The following is a 22130-nucleotide window of genomic DNA, read 5'->3' on the forward strand; positions in this document are numbered from 1 at the left end:
CACTGCAGGCGCGTGTCAGCATCTATGGTGCTCCTGGCCTGGCCATAGCCTCTCCTGTGTTCCCAGTGTGTTTGTAGCACAGAGCCACGGCCCTAGGATTGGGGCTGCCATGGCCCTGCTGGTGCCCCTCATGCCCGACGGGCAGCCCCTTTGCGCTCTCACGGCCTCGTGTGCTGCGTGGGCAGCCCCATTAAGTGCTACTGGCAGGCTCATGTTGCTGTTGCCCCTGGCCCCCTAGTAATTGTGGCTCTGCCATGCGGGCTCAGGCTGGGAGCTCCCTCTTCCTGCGAGGTCTTGGCATGTTCCCAGCCCCAGGGGAGCCCCTCGCATCCTCGCTTCCTCCCTGGGCAAACCTGCCTTGTGGGGGTGGGGGGAACGTGGGTCTCCGAGCCTGGGGTCTCAGGGCACCCCCCACCTGCGTCCCAGGGGGCGGGGGCGGGGGCGGGCCAGGAGGCGGGGCTGAGGTGGGTGGGTCGCGTCCCTGGCGACGAAAGAGGGGGTGTGGCCACGCGTGGGGGCGGGACTCGGAGGGGAGAGGGGCGAGGTCAAGGAGAGGGGCGGGGCTACAGGATAGAGGCGGGGGCTTGAGGAAAGGGTCTGGGATAGCAAGGCTGAGAGGGGCGGGGCCAAGTGGGAGGGGGCGGGGATTCGCCGGAGGGGAGAGGTCATCTTAGCCCCGCCCCCTCCCGCCGGGGCAAGAACACGACTAGGTTACATCAGGCAGGGGAGGAGCCGGGCCCCCAACCCGGGCCAATCAGGGTGCGGCAGCTCCCGCTGCCCCGCCCTCGGCCCCGCCGCAGCGCCTCAGGGGTTAAACCCACCCCGCCCCGCGTCCTTTTTAACCCGCGCGCCCCGGACCCCTGGGTTCCCTCCCGCCGGCACGGGACAGCGGGGCCATGGCGCCGCCGGGCACTCGCCTGCTGGGGTGAGCGCGGGAGGGGCACCAAGATGCGGCTGGTCGGGTTGAAAGTGAGGGGCATCAGTGGGGGGGAGCAGGGGGCTGCAGGTCGGGAGAGAGGGGCACCAGCAGGGGGGAGCAGGGGGCTGTGGGTCGGGAGTGAGGGGCATTAATGGGGAGCAGGGGCTGCAGGTCGGGAGTGAGGGGCACCAGCAGGGGGGAGCAGGGGGCTGTGGGTCGGGAGTGAGGGGCATTAATGGGGAGCAGGGGCTGCAGGTCGGGAGTGAGGGGCACCAGCATGGGGGAGCAGGGGGCTGTGGGTTGGGAGTGAGGGGCATTAATGGGGAGCAGGGGCTGCAGGTCAGGAGTGAGGGGCATCAGCAGGGGGGAGCAAGGGGCTGTGGGTCGGGAGTGAGGGGCATCAGCAGGGGGGAGCAGGGGCTGTGGGTTGGGAGTGAGCAGCACTAATGGGGAGCAGGGGGCTGTGGGTCGGGAATGCGGGACACCAGTGGGGGGGAGCAGGGGCTGTGGGTCGGGAGTGAGCGGCACCAGTGGGGGGGAGCAGGGGGCTGTGGGTCGGGAGTGAGGGGCACCAGCAGGCCTGGGTGGGTGTCAGTGTCTCATGCTTCTGGATTGCACTTCCTGGTGGTCCATGTCACAGGCTCTGCCCTCCCCCACCTCCGTTGTGCTTTGTTTGCTAAGCAGGGTCCAGCCTGGGGCCCTCCTGGTGCCCCTCACTACTAACCCGCAGGCCTTTGGGTGTCCACCCTTTTCTGTGTGGCCACCACACCCCTCCCCAGTACCAGCTGCATCCGCCTGGCACAGTCACGGGACACTGGAAGTGACCAATCTTGGGTTGGTTGGGAAATCCGGCCTGGGGTCAGGGCCAGTGCCCCCTCCCTCCCCCCCAATGTTCCCAGCAGCCCCTGGGGCAGGCTGCTGTGGGGGAGGAGGGGACCAGAGTCCGGTCAGACGTGGGCACCCGGACTTTGCTCGCCCAGTTGGCGCGGGGCCAGGCCTCCCTGCCTCTCCTCTGCCTGCACTTGGCAGCCAATCAGGGGCTGGGATGTGGCACCCCCTCCCCCTCCAGCCGGATGTTATGGGGGGGGTCAGCTGGTACTGGGGTGGGGTGGCATATAACAACGGGGCACAGCCCTGAGTGTGCCCCCCTACTCGGTGGTGACAGTTTGTCCCCTTTTGGGCTCGTGACTTGTCACATGCCCAGGTGCCACATGAGCTTGCACACTTGTGGTCCCATGCTGCATGCTCACAGCCTCCCTTTCACAGGCAGGGCATGCGCTGGCTGCGGGGCTGCCGGGCGGCATGGGCGCGGGGCACGCACACAGCCCTGCGCGTGGTGCACGGGGACCTGGAGGCAGCGCCGGCGCGGGTGCGAGCCTTCGTGGAGCAGGGTGCCCAGCTGTGCCAACCGGCTGCCGTGCACCTGTGCGATGGGTCGCAGGCCGAGAATGGTGCTGTGCTGGCCCTGCTGGAGACTGAGGGTGTCCTCCAGCGCCTCGCCAAGTATGAGAACTGGTGAGTGCTGCTGGCTAGACACCGGGGCTCCCTCCCTCCCAGTACCAGCCCATCCTGCAGGCCTCAGTTACCCACAATGCCCTGCAGGGCAGCCCTACTACTGGTGATTACCCACAACCCCCTGCAGTGTGGCCCTGTCACAGCCTGTTACCCATAGTTCTTTGTGTTGGGATCCTATCAGTTCAAGTTGCCCACAATGAACTGCAGCACAGCCCTGGTACTAGCAATTACCCATAAGGCCCTGCAGAACAGCCCTGCTAGTAGTGATTGCCCATAACCCCCTGCAGCATGGCCCTGGCATTGCCCATAGTCCTTTGTGATGGGATCCTGCCACCCCAGGTTGCCCACAATGCACTGCAGCACAGCCCTGGTACCAGCAATTACCACCCAAAACCCTTCAGTGCAGACCTGCCATGGCATGTTACCCATCATCCTTTGCAGCAGGGTTCTGTGGCCCCCTTGTATCCACAATGCCCTGACAGGCAGCCTGGCTAGCAACAATAACCTACAACTCCCTGCAGTGTGGCTCTGCCATACCACATTACTCAGTCATTTGTGTCAGGATCCTGTGGTCCCAAGTTACCCACAATGCCCTGCAAGGCAGTCCTGGTACCAGTGGTTATCTCTAATGCCCTGCAGGGCAGCCCTGCTCTTGACAGTTACCCACAGCCCCTGCAGCTGGCCCTGCCAGGGCCGGTAAATCCCAGTCCTTTTTTATCAGGATCCTCTGGCTCTTACCCACAATGCCTGTATTGCCCATAATACTTTGCTGCAGCCAGTGACACTAAGTTACCCACAGTCCTTTGTGCTGGAGTCTGGGGGGGTGGGGTGGGGAATTACCTACAATGCTGCAGTCATTTACCCACAGTCCTTTGTGCTCTCCAGGAGCCAAATTACCCATAGCCCTGTGCTTGGCAGACCACTGTTGTTTGTGTCTGGATCCCATGAGACTGAATTACCCACAGTCCTTTGCTTGGTGGGACTACATTACCCATGATCCCCTGCAGGGTGGCTTTGCCAATTACCTACAGTCCTTTGCATCAGCATCAGGGCACCCTGAATTACCCTCTACCCTTATTGCCTATAATACCATGTGGGGCCCAGTTACCCACAATGCTCTGCAGGATGTCCTGGCTGCAGCCAGCCACCCACAATCCTTTGCAACAGGGCTATAATTCCCACCCCGTCCCCCCAACCAAGTTACCCATGGAAATGGGTGGGGTCTTCTAGGGGTCTGTCCTGGACACTTGGGCCCAATTTCTTGTCCCCCCTGGGGGGGGTGGAAGTCTGTCCTGGATGCTTGGGTCCATTCCCGAAGCTCCCTTCCCCCTGTGCTATCCTGGACACCAATCCCCCGCCCTGTATGGGACTGAGAGCTGTCCCGGACACCCAAGTGCCTCTCTGACCCAGCTGGCTGGCACGGACTGACCCCAAGGACGTGGCGCGGGTGGAGAGCAAGACGGTGATTGTGACAGAGCAGCAGCGGGACACGGTGCCTATCCCAGCTTCTGGTGCCACCGGGCAGCTCGGCAATTGGATGAGCCCTGCTGACTTCCAGGCTGCGGTGGACAACCGCTTCCCTGGCTGCATGAGAGGTACTGTGCACCACGGTCGCTGGGCCCTGCCCCTGCGGGCACCTGGACTGAAAGGGCACAAGGCCTTTCTTTCATCTGTCAATCCACCGATCCCCACACGTTCCAGCCAGCCAGCCATTTCCAGATGCCTCATGCATCCATCCCTCCATCCATATGTCCACTTACCATCCATCCATATGTCCACCTATCATCCCTGCATCCATCTATTCATGTATCAATCCCTCCACCTACCTGTCATGCTTCTGTCCACATTTCCATCTACCCATCATACATCCCACCAACCATCTCCAGATGCCCCATCCATCCATCATCCCTCCCTCCATCCCCCCAGCGGGTGCCAGTGCCCACATGCTATGTCTTTCACAGGGCGCACCATGTATGTGATCCCATACAGCATGGGTCCGCTGGGCTCGCCGCTGGCCAAGACGGGCGTGCAGCTGACGGACTCACCCTACGTGGTGGCCAGCATGCGCATCATGACCCGAATGGGTGCCCCTGCCCTGCGCGCCCTTGGTGATGGGGAGTTTGTGCAGTGCCTGCACTCCGTGGGACAGCCACTGCCCCTGCAAGGTGAGTTGGGGGCAGGGGGGTGCCTCTACCCATACTTCTGTGAAGTCCCACACACTCCTCCATCCACCCTGTGTGGTTCCTCCATCCCCGTAGCCCCTCTCTGTCCATCCGTCCCTCCCCATAGCCCCTCTCCTTTTCCTTCCTGCCCTCTCCATCCATCCATCCCTGTACCCCCTCCTTCCTTCCTTCCCCATAGCTCTCTCCATCCATCATCCCCATAGCCTGTTTCCTTCCTTCCTTCCCCATAGCCCTTTCCATCTATGCGTCTGTCCATCCATCCATCCCTCCACCATTCAACCCATCCCTGTAGCCCCCCTCCATCCATCCTTCCCCATAGCTCCTCCCCATCCATCCCTCCACCATTCAGCCCCTTAGTCCCTCCACCCATCCATCCACCCCCTATCTTCACCTGCCCCCCTGATCCCCCTCCCTGGCACTGTGCCCCACAGAGGAGCTGGTGAACAACTGGCCCTGTAACCCGGCCAAGACACTGATTGCACATGTGCCTGACCGGCGGGAGATCGTTTCCTTCGGCAGTGGCTACGGTGGCAACTCCCTGCTGGGCAAGAAGTGCTTTGCCCTGCGCATCGCCTCGCGCATTGCCCGCGATGAGGGCTGGCTGGCTGAGCACATGCTGGTAACCCAGGACCCAGGCATCTGGACAGCATGGCAACCCATGCGGGGAGCTGCTGGGAAGGAGGGAGGCCAGGGCTCTATCTTGCCATGGGAGTGGGGATGGGGAGGATGGCTGCAAAGGATTGTGGGTAGGTGTGCTGGCTTAGGGTTAGGGATTGTGAGGAGGTGGATTTGGGGTGGGTCCAGCTGCAAAGAATTGTGGGTAGGTGTGCTGGGTTAGACTTGAGGATTGTGTGTGGAGGTGGGTTTGGGGTGCACCCTGCTGCAAAGGATTGTGGGGAGTGGCATGCAGCTGCTACTGAGGGTTGTGGGTAGATGCGTTAGGGTTAGACTGCTGGAAAGTATTGTGGGTAGGCTGGTGTGGTTGCTGCAAAGGATTAGGGGGTCTATCCCTGCTCTGGGAGGGCAGTGGGGCCCTGTGGGGCAGAGCAATGAGGGGTCGAGCCTGGATGCCTGGGTTCTACTCCAGCTCTGGGAGGGAGCAACCCTTGATGGGTCGGACGGGCAAGCGCCGGATGCCTGGGTTCTTTCCCTGGCTCCGAGGTAGTTGTCACAGGCAGATGTCCAAAGGGCACCCTGTCTGTTTACCCTTCTTCAGGGCATATTTAAGGAGTAAATATTAATTGGTTAATGAGTGACTCAGCCCTGTTGAAATCTGGCCGGGGATGACGCATGTTGGAGGGCAGGGGGGTCAGGAGAGTGTCCCCCATCCTGGCCATTGGCATTAGGGGATGCCACAGGGTGCCCTACAAAGGATTGTGGGTCAAGTGGTATGGTAGAGAGGATTGTGTGCAGACAGGAGACAGCTGTCTGGCTCCTGCACTAAGGATTGTGGGTAACCAGCTGCCCCAGGGCATACTGCAAAGGATCATGGGAAACGTGACATGGCAGAGAGGATGGTGGGTAACTTTGGCAGTGGTGCAGAGGATTGTGGGCAGACAGGGGAGACCTGAGGATTGTGGGTAACTCCCTGCCATAGGGTCTGCTGCAAAGGATGGGAGTAATCAAGGGTGGCACAGAGGATTGTGGGCAGCTTCCTCTCTACCCAGGGCATAGGACAACATTGCGGGTAGATGGGATGGCAAAGGATTGTGGGTAATTGGGTGGCACAGGGGATTGTAGGGAACTTCCCCCTAGCCCCTGCCCCCTCGCCAAGTGCATGGCACAGAGGATTGTGGGTGGACAGGAGGGCAGGACTCAGTTGCAAGGCATTGTGGGCCCCTGATCCCCTGGTCCCCCCCCCAGATCCTGGGCCTCACCAGCCCTGAGGGGCGGAAGAAGTACGTGGCGGCCGCATTCCCCAGCGCCTGCGGCAAGACCAACCTGGCCATGATGACGCCATCGCTGCCCGGCTGGCGCGCTGAGTGTGTGGGCGACGACATTGCCTGGATGAAGTTTGACAGTGAGGGTGAGGTGGAGTGCAGGGGAGGGAGGGGTGGAGGGGGATGGATGGATGGATTGCAGGGGCAGAGAAGCAGATGTGGGTAAGTAGCCATGCAAAGGATTGTGGGTAGCTTAGTGTCTCCAGAGCCTGGCACAAAGGATCACAGGTAGATGGTGGAGATTTGGCTCCTGTGCAAAGGATTGTGGGTAGCTGACCCCACCCCCCTCATTGCCTCCCCAGGACGTCTGCGGGCCATCAATCCTGAAAGTGGGTTCTTCGGGGTGGCGCCAGGCACATCAATGCGCACCAACCCCAACGCCATGCACACAGTGCAGCGCAACACGCTCTTCACCAACGTGGGGCTCACCGGCGAGGGCGGCGTCTACTGGGAGGGCATCGACCACCACCTGCCCCCTCGCACACCCATCTATGACTGGCAGGGCCGGCCCTGGAGCCCTGGTATGCACCTCCTGCCCTGCCACCCCTGGTACAGCACCCCCATCTATGATGGGCAGTGCCAGCCCTGTAGCCCCAGTACGCACACCCCTGACCTGCCCCCCAACTACAGCCACAGGACAGACCCCCCAGTGAAGCTCCACTGGCATCTCTATCTACAACTGGCAGAGACAGCCCTGGCCCTGCCCCTGCAGTACTACCCCCAGTATATCCCCTACTGTGCCACCATCAATAACTGGTAAGGCCGGCCTCTAAGTCCCACTATGGACCCCCTGTCCTTCCACCCCACTCCCAGTACAGGCCCCCCAGCATCCTTATCCACAACTGGCAGGGCCATAACCTGGGGCCAGATTATCCACAGTCCTCTGCAGGGCAGCCCTGTCATAGCCCTGGAGTCCCAGTATGGACCACCCCCAGCTCCTGCCCCCGTAGTGTAGCCACCCACCTGGTACCCTCATCTACAGCTGGCAGCTCTGGCTCCAGTGCCCTTCAGCCTGCCTGGCCCCCGCAACTAGGACTGGCATGCTCTGAGATGTACCCTTCAACCTGCCCCTGCACAGACTCCTGCCCTCCCCACACCCCTCCCAGTACAGCCCCCCCAACACCAACATCTGTGACTGACAGGGCTGGCCCTGGAGCCCTGGTATAGACCCTCTCTTGGCACTCCCATGTACCACTAGCAGGACCAGCCCTGGACCCATGGTACAGGACCCCCGCTTCCCCAGTTTGGAGCCTTTCCCCATTACCCAGAATCCCTTCTTGCTGCCACCCGCTGGACCCCATCAGCCCTGCCCTGTCCAGCCCCCTGGCATCTCCACCCCATGGTGCTGCCCTATCCCATTAATGTCCCCCATCTCTGCCTTCCCCAGATGCCAAGGAGCCATGTGCCCACCCCAACTCGCGGTTCTGCGCCCCTGCCCGCCAGTGCCCCATCATGGACCCAGCTTGGGAATCTCCTGAGGGAGTCCCCATTGATGCCATCATCTTCGGTGGCCGGAGACCCCAAGGTAAGGCCACACACCACCCACCTGCCACCCTGCCTGGACACCAGGGTCCCCGGGCTGGCACAGGGCTAATGGCACTATCTCTCCTCCCTTACAGGGGTGCCGCTAGTCTATGAGGCCTTCAACTGGCAGCATGGTGTCTTTGTGGGCAGTGCCATGCGTTCCGAGTCCACCGCTGCCGCCGAGCACAAAGGTATGACTGCCCAGATGCCTGGGTCCTCTCAGTGCCCACCTTCCAGGATGCCACTATCTCCAGATACCCACACACCTCTGTGCTGGGGTCTGGTGGAGTCAAATTACTCACAGCCCCCTGTAGGGTGGCCCTACTGGACTGAATTACCCATTATCCTTTGTGCTGAGGTCCCAAATGACCCACAATCCCCTGCTGTAGTCAGTTGCCTACAGTTCTTTCTACTGTGAGACCAGGTTATCCACAATCCCCTGCAGGGCAGCCCTCATAACCAAATACCCAAAGTCCTTTGGGGCCAGATTATCCACAGTCCTCTGCAGGGCGGCCCTGTCATAGCCACAGTCCTTTGAATTTGCGTTCTGCGGAGCCACATTACCCATAGTCTCCTGCTGTAGTCAGTTACCCACAGTCCTTTGCACCAGGTTGGCTTTATCCGCCATTACTTCCTGACCTTTGGCCATGCTAAATTGCCCCTTGACTCCCTCCCACCCACTCTCAGGCACCCCGGTTCCCTTCATGCTCATGTCCCGGATTACCCACAGCATCTCACCTGATGGCGCTGCCATTCTCTCCCACACCAGGCAAGGTGATCATGCACGACCCCTTCGCCATGCGTCCTTTCTTCGGGTACAACTTTGGGCGGTACCTGGAACACTGGCTGGCCGTGGGGGAGCGGAGCGGCGCCCGCCTGCCCAAGATCTTCCACGTCAACTGGTTCCGCAAGGGCCCCGATGGCAATTTCCTGTGGCCCGGCTTCGGCGAGAACTGCCGTGTGCTGGACTGGATCTGTCGGCGTGTGGATGGAGAGGACAGTGCCCAGGAGACACCCATTGGCTATGTTCCCCGCGAGGGGGCCCTCAATCTCCAGGGCTTGGCCAACGTGGACTACCAGGAGCTCTTCCACCTGCCCAAGGAATTCTGGGAGCAGGAGGCGCGGGACATACGCAAGTACCTCACGGAGCAGGTCAACGAGGACCTGCCCCGCGAGGTGATGCAGGAGCTGGAGGGGCTGGAGAGCCGTGTGAAGAAGATGTGAGGGGGCCAGTGGGGACTGGAGAAACGGAGACTGACTGTTTACATGACTACTTCACCACCATCCTCGGCTTGTTCCGGCCTGTCCACTACCTGGGGGAAGGCCATCTTGTTCCTCTGACCAACGGTCAGCTGCCTTGTCTCTTTGGACATGGGTCAGCCATCATCTTCCCTTGACCACAGTCTACTGACCTCATTCCATTGCCTACTGGGCAGCTATTTTGTTCTTTAGCTTTCCCATCAGCCATTTTGCACCCTTGCTGCTAGTTCTGCCATCTTGTCTCTTTGAAGTGACCAGCCAGCATGTTTCCTTGACTAAGTGTCAGCTCTCTTGACTGCTGTCTACTGATTAGAACTAATCAGAACTAATTCTGTTGCTTACAGGGTAGCCATTTTGTTGCCCTCCCACTTGTCTGCAGGGTAGCCATTTTGTGCCCTGGACCCAGATCCACTACCTTGTTTCCTTGACAAGCATTGGCCTTCTCGTCTCTTTGACAGGGGTTGGCCACCTTCTCTGACCAAGCCACTGGCCATCTGGTTTGCTTGATATGAGTTGGTCTCGTTCTTTCCCGTGACCCAAATTCAGAGACTTCATATTCTTCCCTGCAGGGCAGCCAATTTGTTGCCCTCCTGCTTGCCTGTGGGTCAGCCATTGTGTCCCCTCTCCCCTAGTTCCACCATTTTGTCCTTTCTCCCCTAGTTCCACCATCTTGCCTCAGACAAGTTGGCCATCTTGCCTCCTACCTACAGGTTGGCCATTTTCTTCCCACACTTCCTCATCCAGGAGTCTGCTGTCTTGTCATTTGGTGTGAGCATGAGCCTACCCCAGCTGCTCCCTTGATTACAAGTCAGCCATCTTGTCTCCTTTATCCTGGCAGATTTGGTCTTTTTGGAGTTGGCTCTTCCTTCCAGTCAGGTTTTAATTTTCCTCACGCATGAGGCTGGCAGGGCTGCAGCAAGACTCGCAGCTGCCAGGTTTTCTGGGCCCTTGGCATCTGCCTGTGGTCTAGATGTGTCAAACCAGCTGGCCTTGGCTTTTTCTCCTAATGCTAATTTGTAGCTGTACTACTTGCCCACGTTCCACTGCGGAAGAATCTTGGCCATCTCTCTCAGCCGCAACAGCTGTTTGTAACCATGTCTTCTTCACCATGTCCAACGCGGCCATGGAAGTTCCTACCTCTTCAGGCTGACCTTCCACCATCCCCTAATGCTGCCACCACTAAGGATGATGCTTCCCACCACCCAAATCCGTCTCCCAAACAGAAACTCGGTTCATCTCCATGCCTATCAGGCCATAACTGTGACCAAACTCCCATCCTCTGACCTCCAAGCTCTTCCTGAGGTTCATTCCCAGTCATGACTGACCAAAGGCCCAGTTGGGTGCTCTCCTGTCCCTCAAGACCCATCTATGTCCATTCCTTCTGCCTCTCCCTCTGCCTGTTGCTATTCTTGTAGCCACACTACTGCCTTACAACAGACATGACCTATATGAGACTGAACTGCGACCCGGCAAACAAGCCTTGACCAGCTTCCAATCTACAGCACTCAATCCAACCACGTACCAGCTGTCTACCCCTTGACTCCTCAGCCTCTTTGCCAAGGCGGCCACATCTCTTCATGCAACCACAGCCTCACGACAACTTTACCCCAACCCAGCGTGAAGGACTCAGCCTTCAGTTTCTGGCATGAGGGCGCAGCTGGAGGCCCGGCTAGTGCCCAGGGAAGGCAGGCCGGGGGCAGAGGCAGGACCAAGGGAGCTAGAGCCTGGTAGGGTGGTGCGGGGAACGTCAATTTAGGGTTTTATAAGGAAATAGTATTTTCTTATGGGTAAGGACTAACCCACGGTGCGTGCGGGCTAGCCTGGCAATAAAGGACTTGAAGCACAGCTGTCTCCCTGCTCCTTGGGGCTGCAGAGGGAGGGGGGAACAGGTCCTGACCCCTGCCCACTCCCCCCACCCTGTGCCTGCCTGCTTGCCTCCTCCCCAACCAGCAGCAGCAGAGCAATGAGGGAAAAGGGTACCCATCCCGCCCATGCCCAGGATTGGGTCAGGATTGGGTCTTGCCTGCCACCCCTATGGGGGGCCCTGCCCACCCCTAGGTCACGCCCCCCATGTGACCCCAAAAGGCAGTGCCCCAAGGTGGGGGAGGGGCAGTGGCAATGGGCCATGTAGGTGTGGCAGTGGCTCTTGTCCCAGCCAATCAGCGCCAAAGACTAGCTCTTCCGTGACTGCCCATCATTTCCCAGTGTCCAATCAGATAAGGCAGCTCCCACCCCAGCCCCTATCCTATCAGCGAGCTAATGGCCGCAGAGCCCACGCTACCCCCTGTGGACATCAATCAAATCATTTTTAGCTAATCAGAGAAGGAAGGAGAACCTCAAAGCCCGCCTCGATCCGGTTGGTCATTTCCTGGCTGTTGTCCAATCAGGGGGGCGGAGCCCTTCTCTGAGCTGTCAATCGTTTCCCGCTACCCAGTCCAGCGTCGCTCCACCCCCATCACTACACCCTGACCAATCATCTTCCCCGAGCCCCGCCCCCACCACCCAATGGCCAACCGGTGTACCAGGAGCCCGGCTCAGCTGTCAGCCCCTGTCCAATCACAGGCCCGAAAAGGCCACCTTTCGATTGGGTGTCCTGCCCACAAGGCAGGCCAATCAGTGCGCAGGGTTAGCCGAAGCCGACTGCCCCACGTGGGCGGGGCGGGGCGGGGCAAGCCGCGAGCAGCCAATGTGCGGCGGCAGCGCTGGCCCCGCCCCGCCCCCCGGTCGTGAGAGGCTAGCACTCTACGATGTAAACAAGGCCTCGCCGTGACCGCTGGCAGGTGAGGAGGCTCCTGTGCTGGGTTGGAGCAGGGGTGGTGCTCGGAGCCGCTTCTGAGTGGCCGGCGCCCAGGGTGGGGAGCAGGGGAGCGGGGCGCTGGAAGCCTGCGGGGCGGGGCTGGGGGGTGAGGAGGGCTCTGATTGGTGCATGGGGGAGGGGAGCGCGCGTCTTCAGGGGGAGCCAAGGTGTCTCCGAACTAAGTGGCGCGGTGATTGACTGGGCGCGGCAAGAGAGGCGTCCTGATTGGTGGGCCCGTCTGAGGGGGCCTTAGAAGGCCCTGATTGGTGCAGTGGGTTCAGGTAGGGAGTTTATTGGTGTTCTCCTGAGAGGCAAAGGTGGTCTTTTAGTATGCTGGACTCTGATTGGCTGCAGAGGCCCAGGGTGCTCATAATGGTTGGAAGGGTGGGGGAGCAAGAGTGCTGTTTTAGTAAGGTGCACTCTGATTGGTGGAAGACAAGGCCCCTCCCCCAGGATACTCTGAGCAACAGAGTCCCTCAATTAAGCAGGATCAGTATTGGTGGGAATATTCAGTATGGGGTTCAGTGATTGGTGGGCACAGTGGGGAGCCCTGAGCAAGCTTCAATTGGTTGGGAGCTGGGCAGTGAAGAGGCAAGGGTGTATGAGTATGGAGAGCTCTGATTGCCTGGGAACTGTGGTATACAGAGGGGGACAGTGTTGTCTTCTGAGTATCGAGAGCTTTGATTGGTGGGTGGTTGTGGTATATTGAGGGGGAAATGCTGCCCTAAGTATTGAGAGCCCTGATTAGTGGGTAGCTGTAAACCAAAGAGGGTAAAGTTACCTTCTGAGTATTGAGAGTTCTGATTGGTGGGGGCTGAGGTATACTGAGCAGGGCGGTGCCACTTCTGAGTATCAGAAGCTCTGATTGGCAGGTCGCTGTGGCATACCAGAGGGGACAAAGCCACCCCTGTGTATTGCAAGTTCTAATTGGCAGGTGGTCGTGACATACGAAGGCAGTGGGGCAAGGCTGCCCATTGAATAGCCCACCTTTCGATTGGTGGCTCAGGATTCTCCTTTCAGGGGGTCCCGATCCCTGGTTGGTGGAGCCAAGAGGGCAGCCACTCTGACCCAGCTCTGGAGGATGCCCTAAGCATGGGCTCGCACAGCAGCAGCAGCGCAGGCACCGGGGGCCGAGACGCCCGGGATGGCTGGACCCCGCGGGGCTCCGAGGAGGAGGAGGAGGACGAGGATGTGGACCTGGCCCAGGTACTGGCATATCTCCTGCGCAGGTAACTTGCCCCCGCTGCGGGCCCAGCACCCTTTTGCCTTGGGTCTGGGGCAGGGAGCTCTCCCCTCCAGGAGGTGCCAGGCCTAACCTAGGGGTGGGGCATGAGGCAAGGCCCTTTGCTGTCTGGGGGAGTCCCATCAGCTGGCTGGGGGGTGTCTCAGGATGAAATCTGGCGGGAACTGGCTTGGATCACAGGGGCAATTGTGGGGTGATATTGGGGGAAATAGAGCTTTTAATTCCTCCCCCCCCGACTTCTTTCTCTTATCCTGGGCAGGACTCCTGGGTTCTCTCCCAGGGATCCTGACCAGGCTGTGTGTGTGCCCCCCACCCCAGGGGTCAGGTGCGGCTGGTGCAGGGTGGGGGCCCCACCAACATCCAGGTGGTCCAGAATCTGTCAGACTCGGACGACGACAACGACTGCGCCTGGGAGGGGCGGCTCGGAGACCGCTACAACCCCCCTGGTAAACCTGGACGCCAGGGCTCTGTCCTCACTCGGGGGAGGGAGGTGGGGGATGGGACCCCAGATGCCTGGGTTCCCTCTCAGTGTCCTTCCCCCTCCTGCAGTGGACTCCACCCCTGACACCCGCGAGCTGGAGAAAAATGAGCTCAAGACACAGGTGGAGCTGGCTGTGGGCAAACTGGGGCCTGGGCAGGCTGAGCACAACCTGCCCCGCCTCCTCTCCCAGGTACGTGCCCCAGGGCAGGGGCTCAGGGGTTGGCAGCAAGGGCACCTGAGTTCTGTCTCAGCTCTGGGCAGGGAACAGGGTCTGGTGGGTTTGATCAGGGGGGCTGGGACACCTCAGTTTTATCCCCAGCCCCTAAGAAGTCTGGTGTGTTTAGAGCAAGCAGGGGCTGCTTTCTGGGAGTGGGGTGGGGTTTGGTAGGTTGAAGATGGCTGGGAGCCTGGACTTCTAAGTTCTCTCCTAGTTTGGGTGGGGGGGGCAGGTCTGGTGGATGAAGGCAGGAAGGCTGTAGACCAGGGGCAGGCAATTATTTCAAGTGGAGGGCTGTTTAACTGAGTTTTGGCAAGCCATTGAGGGCCGCATGACAGGCAGCCAGGGGCAGATGAATATTAATTTTTAAATTTTGTTAGGGGCCCCGCAGGCTGGATTGAATGACCTGGCAGGCTGCATTTTGCCCACCCCTGCTGTAGACACCTGGGTTCTCTCTGTGCCCTGGGAGGGGACTGGAGACGTGTGACTTGGAGCAAGGGGCCTGGGAGCCTGGATGCCTGGGTCTTGTCCCAGGCTGGGGGAGGGGGACAGGTCTGGTGAGTGGGAGCCCAGACATCTGGGTTTTCTCTGCCTTCTGGGAGAAGTGGGGGCTCGTGGTTTAGAGCAGATGGGCTGGGAGCCTGGATCCCAGGGTTCTATTTGCAGATCTCTGTTGGGTCTGGTGAGTTCAGAGCAAAGTGCTGTGGGAAGGGGGAAAGGCTGTTCCCGGATGCCTGGGTCCTCACCCTGCCTTGGTCTCTTCCCCAGAGGGAGCGGGGCATGTGCCACAGCGGCAGCTTCTCCTCAGGCGAGTGCTCCCGTGTGATGTCACAGTGAGTATGGGGGGCACGGGGGTAGTGGGAAGATATGGTGGGGGAGGGGGAGTGGGGGTGGAGCTGGAAGGTATAGGGCAGTGGGAGGCCCCATTCTGACCCGCACCCCCCGACTATACCCCCAGTTTCCTGCCCAACCATCTGACCTTCACAGACACCTACTCCCAGAAGGCCTTCTGTGGGGTCTACTCCAGCGATGGACAGCTCTTCATGTCCGCTTGTCAAGGTAAAGGTGTGGGGAGCCACCTGCAAGTCATTGTGGGGAAGGGGTGTCCCACAGTCCTCCTTTAATTGCCTGGGGCAGCCCTGCTTCTCGGCTTTATAGGTAAAGGAGCTCTTCTTCCTCACCGCCCACTATTAGGTCTGGTAGGTCAAGGGTATCCCCTAGCCCGGTGCACCCTGCTATCCCTCTCTTTCTGCCTCAGGCAGCCTTATCGCTCAGTATTGTGGGTAATAAGTCCGTGCCACTGTTAAGCGTTGTGGGTAAAGGGCAGCCCACAGTTTTCTGCTTTCCCCAGGTCTCCTGGCCACTTGGCCTTGTGGGTAAAGGGGTGCCCTACTAAGCTTTGTGGGCAGGGGACATCCCAGCAGCCCCCTGCCACTCAGTCTTGTGAGTATAGAGGTACCCCCCAAGTGCTTGTAAGTAGGAGCCATCTCAGCAGCCTGCCTCCCTCCCTCCCTCCCTCAGACCAAACGATCCGCCTGTATGACTGCCGCTACGGAGCCTTCCGGAAGTTCCGGAGCATCAAGGCGCGGGACGTGGGCTGGAGCATCTTGGATGTGGCCTTCACCCCCGATGGTGGCCACTTCCTCTACTCCAGCTGGTCTGACTACAGTGAGTGTGGCCCATCGGGGCCCCATAGGCCCCACCATCACCATCGCCCCTACCCCCCAGATGGGTGGTGCTTACCCCAGCCCCTGTTTTGTTTTCCCACCCAGTTCACATCTGTAACATCTATGGGGATGGAGACAACCACACAGCGCTGGACCTGAGGTACTGGAGGGGTAGTCATCTTGGATTGATATGACTGGGCAGGGGGTATGGGAGCAGTGAGCTTGGGCTGAGGAAAGGAAGGATTGAGACCAGCAGAGTAAGGACCCTAGGCTTCCAAAAAGCAGACTTTGACTCACTCAGGGAACTCATGGGCAGGATCCCCTGGGAAGACAGGCTGAGGGGGAGAGGAGTGCAGGAGACTTGGCTGTACTTGAAAGAAACCTTCCTGAGGGCGTAGGAACAAACCATCCCAACGTGCAGGAGAGCAGCAAGTATGGCAGAAGGCCAGCTTGGCTTGGTAGGGAACTCTTCAGTAAGCTAAATCACAAAGAGGAAGTTTATAAGATGTAGAAACTTGGGCAAACAACTAGGGAGGAGTGTAAGAGTATTGCTTGGGCATGCAGAGATGAAATCAGGAAGGCCAAAGTGCAACTGGAGTTGCAGCTAGCAAGGACATGGAGGGAAACAAGAAGGGTTTCTACAAATATGTCAGCAACAAAAGGAAAATTGGGAATAATGTGGGTCCCTTGAACAGGGGAGGCAGCCTAGTGAAAGAGCATGCGGAAAAGGTAATTGATGCCTTCTTCACCTCGGTCTTCACAAACAAGGTCAGCTCCCAGACTACTACACTGGGCAGGCACAGTTTAGGGAGGAGGTGAGCACCCTTCAGTAGTGAAAGAGAAGGTCGGGGACTGTTTGGAAAAGCTGGACATGTACAAGTCCATGGGATCAGATGGGATGCACCCAAGGGTGCTGAGGGAGTTGGCTGATATGATTGCAGAGCTGCTGGCCATTATCTTTGAACACTTGTGGCAATTGGAAGAGGTCCTGGACAGTTGGAAAAGGGCAAATCTAGTGCCAATCTTTAAGAAAAGGAAGGAGAAGGATCTGGGGAAATACAGACCAATCAGCCTCACCTCAGTCCCTGGATAAATCATGGAGCAGATCCTCAAGCAATTCATTTCTAAGCACCTGAAGGAGAAGGTGATTAGGAACAGTCAGCACAGATCCACCAGGGGCAAGTAATGCCTGACCAACCTGATTGCCTTCTGTGATGAGATGACTGGCTCTGTGGATATGGGGAGACCAGTGGACGTAACATACCTTGACTTCAGCAAGGCTTCTGATATGGTCTCCCATTGAATTCTTGCAAACAAGCTGAGGAAGTCCAGATTGGATGGATGGACTGTATGGTGGATAGAAAACTGGTTGGATTGTTAGGCTCAAAGGGTAATAGTAATCAATAGTTTGATTTCAAGCTGGCAGCTGGTATCAAGGGGAGTGTCCCAGGGGTCAGTCCTAGGGCTGGTCTTGTTCAGTATCTTCATCAACAAGCTGGAAGATGGCAAAGTGCACACTTAGCAAGTTTGCAGATGACACCAAGCTGGGGCGGTGTACGCTGGAATGTAGGGCTAGGGCTCAGAGTGACCTAGACAAATTGGAGGATTGGGCCAAAATTAATGTCATGAGGTTCAACAAGGATAAGTGCAAAGTCCTGCGCTTAGGATGAAACAGTCCCATGCACTGATATAGTCTGGGGACTGACTGGCTGGGCAGCAGCTCTGCAGAAAAGGACCTGGGGGTTACAGTGGACGATAAGCTGAATATGAGCCAGCAGTGTACCCTTGTAGCCAAGAAGGTTAACGGCATCCTGGCCTGCATTGCATTAGTAGGAGTGATTCTTCCCCTCTCCTGGGTGCTGGTGAGGCCACATCTGGAGTCCTGTGTCCAGTTTTGGCCCCTCCACTGCAGAAAGGATGCACACACATTGGAGAAAGTCCAGTGGAGGGCAACAAAAATGGCTCAGGGACTGGGGGACATGACTTATGAGGAGAGGCTAGAGGAACTGGGCTTATTTAATCTGGAAAAGAGAAGACTGAGGGGAGGGATTTAATAGCAGCCTTCAACCACCTACAGGGTGGGCAGCAGCCTTCAAAGAGGATGCAGCTGGACTGTTCTCAGTGGTGGCAGATGACAGAACAAGGAGCAATGGGCTCCAGTTGCAGCAAGGAAAGTTGAGGTTAGATTTTGGGGAAAAATTTTCTCACAAAGACTATAGTAAAAGACTGGAACAGACTACCCAGAGAGGTTGTGGAATCTTCATCCTTGGAGTTTTTTGGGGACGATCCTACTTTGAGCAGGGAGTTGGGCTAGATGTGACCTGAGGTACCTTCCAACCCTAACTTTCTATGATTCTAACTGGGAGAAGGCTGGTGGGAATGGCCTTCTTGGGCTGAGGTATCGTGGGAATAGGAGGGGACGGACATCTTGGGCTGAGGTGACTGGGGGTCTGGGAGGGAACAGAATTGGGCTGAGGGGGGGTGGCCATCTTGGGCTGAGGTGACTAGGGCGGTCCTTGAGGGGGTGGCCGTCTTGGGCTGAGGTGACTAGGGCGGTCCTTGAGGGGGTGGCCGTCTTGGGCTGAGGTGACTAGGGCGGTCCTTGAGGGGGTAACCGTCTTGGGCTGAAGTGACTTGGGGGGGGGGGGGGGGGTCACCATCTTGGTCTGAGGTAACCAGATGGGCGGGCATCTTGGTCAGGGGGGTTGAGGAGGTGCTATGTCTAATTGTTCCTCTCCCTCAGGCCGGATGAGAGACGATTTGCTGTCTTCTCTCTCACGGTATCCTCAGATGGACGGGAGGTCCTCGGGGGGTAAGTGACCATCTCACCCGGTTGGAGTCGGTCCAGTCCTGCCTGGTGCCAGACGGCTCCTAGCCATGATGCAGTGAAACCCAAACTTCTCAGATAACACTAGGGGATCTGGGGACTCCATGTTCCAGCACCACACAGTGCCACTTGGTTCTTACCTACAATGCCATGTGCCATGGTCCTCTTGAGGCAACATGGCTGAGAGCAGAGAGGATTCTGACATAGTGTAGCCCACACAAGGCAGTGCTGTCTGGTTCTTGCAACCACAAAGTGAGCAGAAACAGGAAATGTGGTCTGGTTCTCTCCCACAATGTCATGGAAACCTAGATGCATCTCTGCTGAGAGCAGAGAGGATTCTGGGATAGCTCCGGCCAAATATCTCCAGTCCCCTTCCTGACGAGTCCATCTTCCTCTCCAGAGCCAATGACGGTTGTGTGTACGTCTTCGACCGTGAGCAGAACAGGCGGACTCTCAAGGTATATAGCCCAGGTGGTGGCAAGGGCAGAGAGGATTCTGGGAGAGGTGGGTTACCCGCAGTGCCCAGCAGGTAGTGGCAGTGGGTGCCCTCCAGCTGGAACACAGAGGGCTCTAGGAAGGGGATACCCATGATACCAAATTAGTAGGTGAGGACAGAGGATTTAGGGATGTCACTTGGAGTACCAAGCCCTAGGACAAGAGCGGAAAGGATTTGGGGTGGGCGATGTGCCTCCTCCTTTGGCATAGTAGATACAAGAGGTGCTCTCAGGCTAAAGTAGAGAGGATTCTAGGAGGTAAATTGCCTTTGACCTCTTGGCATTCTGGGAAATGGGTGCCTTCAGGTGAGAGCAGAGAAGATTCTGGGAGAATACCCACAATGCCCCCACTTCCCCCCCAGATCGAGTCACATGAAGATGATGTGAATGCCGTGGCCTTTGCGGACGCCAGCTCCCACATCCTCTTTTCGGGGGGTGACGATGCCATCTGTAAAGTGTGGGATCGGCGCACTATGCGAGAGGACGACCCTAAGCCTGTGGGCATGTTGGCTGGGCACCAGGATGGCATCACCTTCATCGACAGCAAGGTGAGACCTGCGGGGGCGGCGGGGTGCTAGATAAAAATGGGAGAAGCAGGGGTTGGTACAGGACCAGCGTGATCTCCTTTGCCTAGGGGGATGCCCGGTACCTGATCTCCAACTCCAAAGACCAGACCATCAAGCTGTGGGACATCCGGAGGTTCTCGGGGCGTGAGGCCATGGAGGCATCCCGCCAAGCCGTCACCCAGCAGAACTGGGACTACCGGTGGCAGCAAGTGCCCAAAAGAGGTCAGGAGCAGGGGGACAGGAAGTGGAAGATGAGCCTACTTGTTGGAGGACAGTTAGCCTGAGTTGGAGAATAGGATGTGGAATGGCTGGGGAGGACAGGATGGAAAACCAGGTGGGGGTGTGGCAAAAAACAGGAAGAGAGGTCGCTGCGGGATTAGTCGGGACAGGAAGTAGGTTGTCCAAGAGGTGGATGTTGGGTGGTGGAGACAGGAAGTGGAGTGCAGGTAGGGTGGAGAAGGGGGCAGGAAGGATGCAGCGTAAGAGGAGATTCCGTGGGCAAATCAGGAAGTCCCGCCTCCTGCCAAGAGGGTCAAAGTGGGAAGTCCTGCCTCCCCAGGTAGGAAGTCCCACCTCTGCAGGGCAGGCTCTAATGCAGCTGGTCTCCGGCAGCTTGGCGCAAGGGGAAGCTTCCGGGCGACAGCTCCCTGATGACCTACAGGGGCCACGGGGTGCTGCACACCCTGATTCGCTGCCGCTTCTCCCCACCCTACAGCACCGGCAGCCAATACATTTACAGCGGCTGCTCCACGGGCAAGGTGGTGGGTGAGTTGCTTGGGGGTGGGGCTACACTGGAATGTGGGCAGAACTAGAAATGGGTGGGGCAGTGGGGGGGGACAGAGGCGTGGCCAAATTGGGGTGGAATTGGGAGCCAGGGGGCCATGAAGTAAACTGGGCCAGTGCCTGCCTGATGATGAGGTAAGGGCAGAGCCCTTGCTTCTCCCCCAGCAACCAGTGTAAAAGGGGAGGGGCTTCAGGATGCAAGGGCGGGGCTATGGGGCAGGCAGTACCATTGTGTCCTGGGGGCAGGGTTGGGCTGTACCATTGTGTCCAAACTCAATTGTGTCCTAGTGCTTTGGACTACCACTGGGTCCAGAGGTGGGGGGCAATGGGCAGGATGGCCCTCCCATTGGGCCAGGCCCAGACGAACTGTTCCTGTGCTCCCAGTGCGAGGGGGGGGGGAGTTCCATTATGAAGTTTCATTCCAATTGGGGGCTTGGGGCAACAGGGAGGGAGTGGCACATACCACTGTTGGGGGGGGTTGGGAAATACCATTCTGCACAGCTAACGGGGGGGGAAAGTAATCATTTATTCCAACGCGGTCCCCCCCAGTTTACAGCCTCCTGACAGGGCGCATCATCAAGAAGCTGACCAATCACAAGGCCTGCGTGCGGGACGTCAGCTGGCACCCCTATGAGGAGAAGATTGTGAGCAGCTCGGTGAGTGGGTCAGGATCCAGCAGGGGGGAGGAGGGGTGGGGTGCAGATCTATGGCCTGGCAATGCTGAAGAGGGGGGAGGCATTCTCCAGTTGCGTCCAGCAGGGGGTGCTCTAATTCCCCCCACCCCTTCTTCCTGCAGTGGGACGGGAGCCTGCGTGTCTGGGAGCACCGCCAGGCTGAGTACTACGAGGATGACCTCAGGGACCCGGGGAGCCCCCCCGTGGCCCCCAAGCCCTCCCGGGCCACGCCCCGCTCCTCCAGCCAATAGTGCACCTCAATCGTGGCCCCCCCCCCACAGGAGAGATTGGCGATGCAATCCAGCCCCCCCCCTCCTCACTAGGGACAGGGACCCTTGGGTGGGGCTTCCCCCTTTGTGGAGCCAGGGCCTTGCTGTTCCTGGGCAGAGGCGGGTGGTGCGGGGCTGGCAGGTGAGGGCTCCCTGCCCGTGGCGGGGATGCTGGCTTAGGAGTGGGGCAGGGGGCTTTGCCCTCCTGACAGTGCTAGTTCTGACAGAGGGGGGAGGGCGCTGGCTGGCTCCGGGCAGGCGGAGGGGAGCCAGATCTAGGTCCTCTCCTCTGCCCGTCCTTGACCTCCCCTCCCCTCCCACATCCTGAACTCCCGTCAGCTGTTCCCCCCCCCCCCGCTGTGGGGGAGGGGTGGTCTCTGGGTTCGGGTGGGTCTTTTGTGAGTCCCTGGCTTTGCCTTGCCTCTCTGATTTGGGGGGCTGGTATTTTGGGGGGGGGGCTTCTGTTTTCCCCCCCTCCATGGAGAAGTGGGGCTGTATATTCTCTGCTAGTGGGGGGATGCCCCCTTGTTTTTTAAAGGCTGGGAAGTGTGTGGGGGTGTCTCCCATATTCTCAGTCCCATGCGGGTCCCCCGTGCATGGAAGGGCCAGGCATGGGGGACTTGGAGGGGCTCTGTGCCCCCCCTTCTGCCCTGTGCTGCACGGGGGCTGTCTGTGTCACCTGCTGTCTATGTTGAGAATAAACCTCTCTAGACGTGTCTCTGTGCCCCTTGATTTGGGGGGGAAGCCCCTCTTCCCCCGACCCAGTCTGCA

The 22130-nt window shown here is 58.8% G+C and overlaps 2 protein-coding genes across 5 annotated transcripts; both read left to right on the forward strand.

Moving 5' to 3' along the window:
- The first annotated feature begins 819 nt into the window (after positions 1-819).
- On the forward strand, positions 820-11186 carry PCK2 (phosphoenolpyruvate carboxykinase 2, mitochondrial). The gene is made up of 10 exons (XM_014604508.3): positions 820-925; positions 2186-2434; positions 3845-4029; positions 4396-4599; positions 5049-5236; positions 6481-6643; positions 6860-7078; positions 7945-8082; positions 8177-8272; positions 8851-11186. The coding sequence occupies exons 1-10, from the start codon at positions 897-899 to the stop codon at positions 9303-9305; spliced, it is 1926 nt and encodes a 641-aa protein (XP_014459994.2). The 5' UTR covers positions 820-896; the 3' UTR covers positions 9306-11186.
- An 829-nt stretch (positions 11187-12015) lies between these two features.
- Positions 12016-22075, forward strand: DCAF11 (DDB1 and CUL4 associated factor 11). Of its 4 annotated transcripts, none has more exons than XM_006259729.4 (15): positions 12016-12121; positions 13159-13367; positions 13700-13827; positions 13931-14052; positions 14848-14912; positions 15038-15138; positions 15601-15747; positions 15852-15906; positions 18490-18558; positions 18974-19031; positions 19430-19615; positions 19702-19855; positions 20246-20398; positions 20966-21072; positions 21213-22075. In XM_006259729.4, exons 2-15 carry the CDS (start codon positions 13231-13233, stop codon positions 21339-21341), a joined length of 1611 nt encoding a protein of 536 aa, XP_006259791.1. In that variant the 5' UTR covers positions 12016-12121; positions 13159-13230; the 3' UTR covers positions 21342-22075. The 4 variants fall into 4 exon arrangements, with proteins under 4 accessions (XP_006259791.1, XP_019334690.1, XP_059586443.1 ...); XM_019479145.2 differs by having other exon boundaries at positions 13159-13344; positions 13911-14052; XM_059730460.1 differs by having other exon boundaries at positions 12063-12121; positions 13145-13367.
- Positions 22076-22130: the final 55 nt, after the last annotated feature.

Source organism: Alligator mississippiensis, chromosome 7 (genome assembly GCF_030867095.1).
Source record: "Alligator mississippiensis isolate rAllMis1 chromosome 7, rAllMis1, whole genome shotgun sequence".
In the NCBI taxonomy this organism is placed as follows: domain Eukaryota; kingdom Metazoa; phylum Chordata; order Crocodylia; family Alligatoridae; genus Alligator; species Alligator mississippiensis.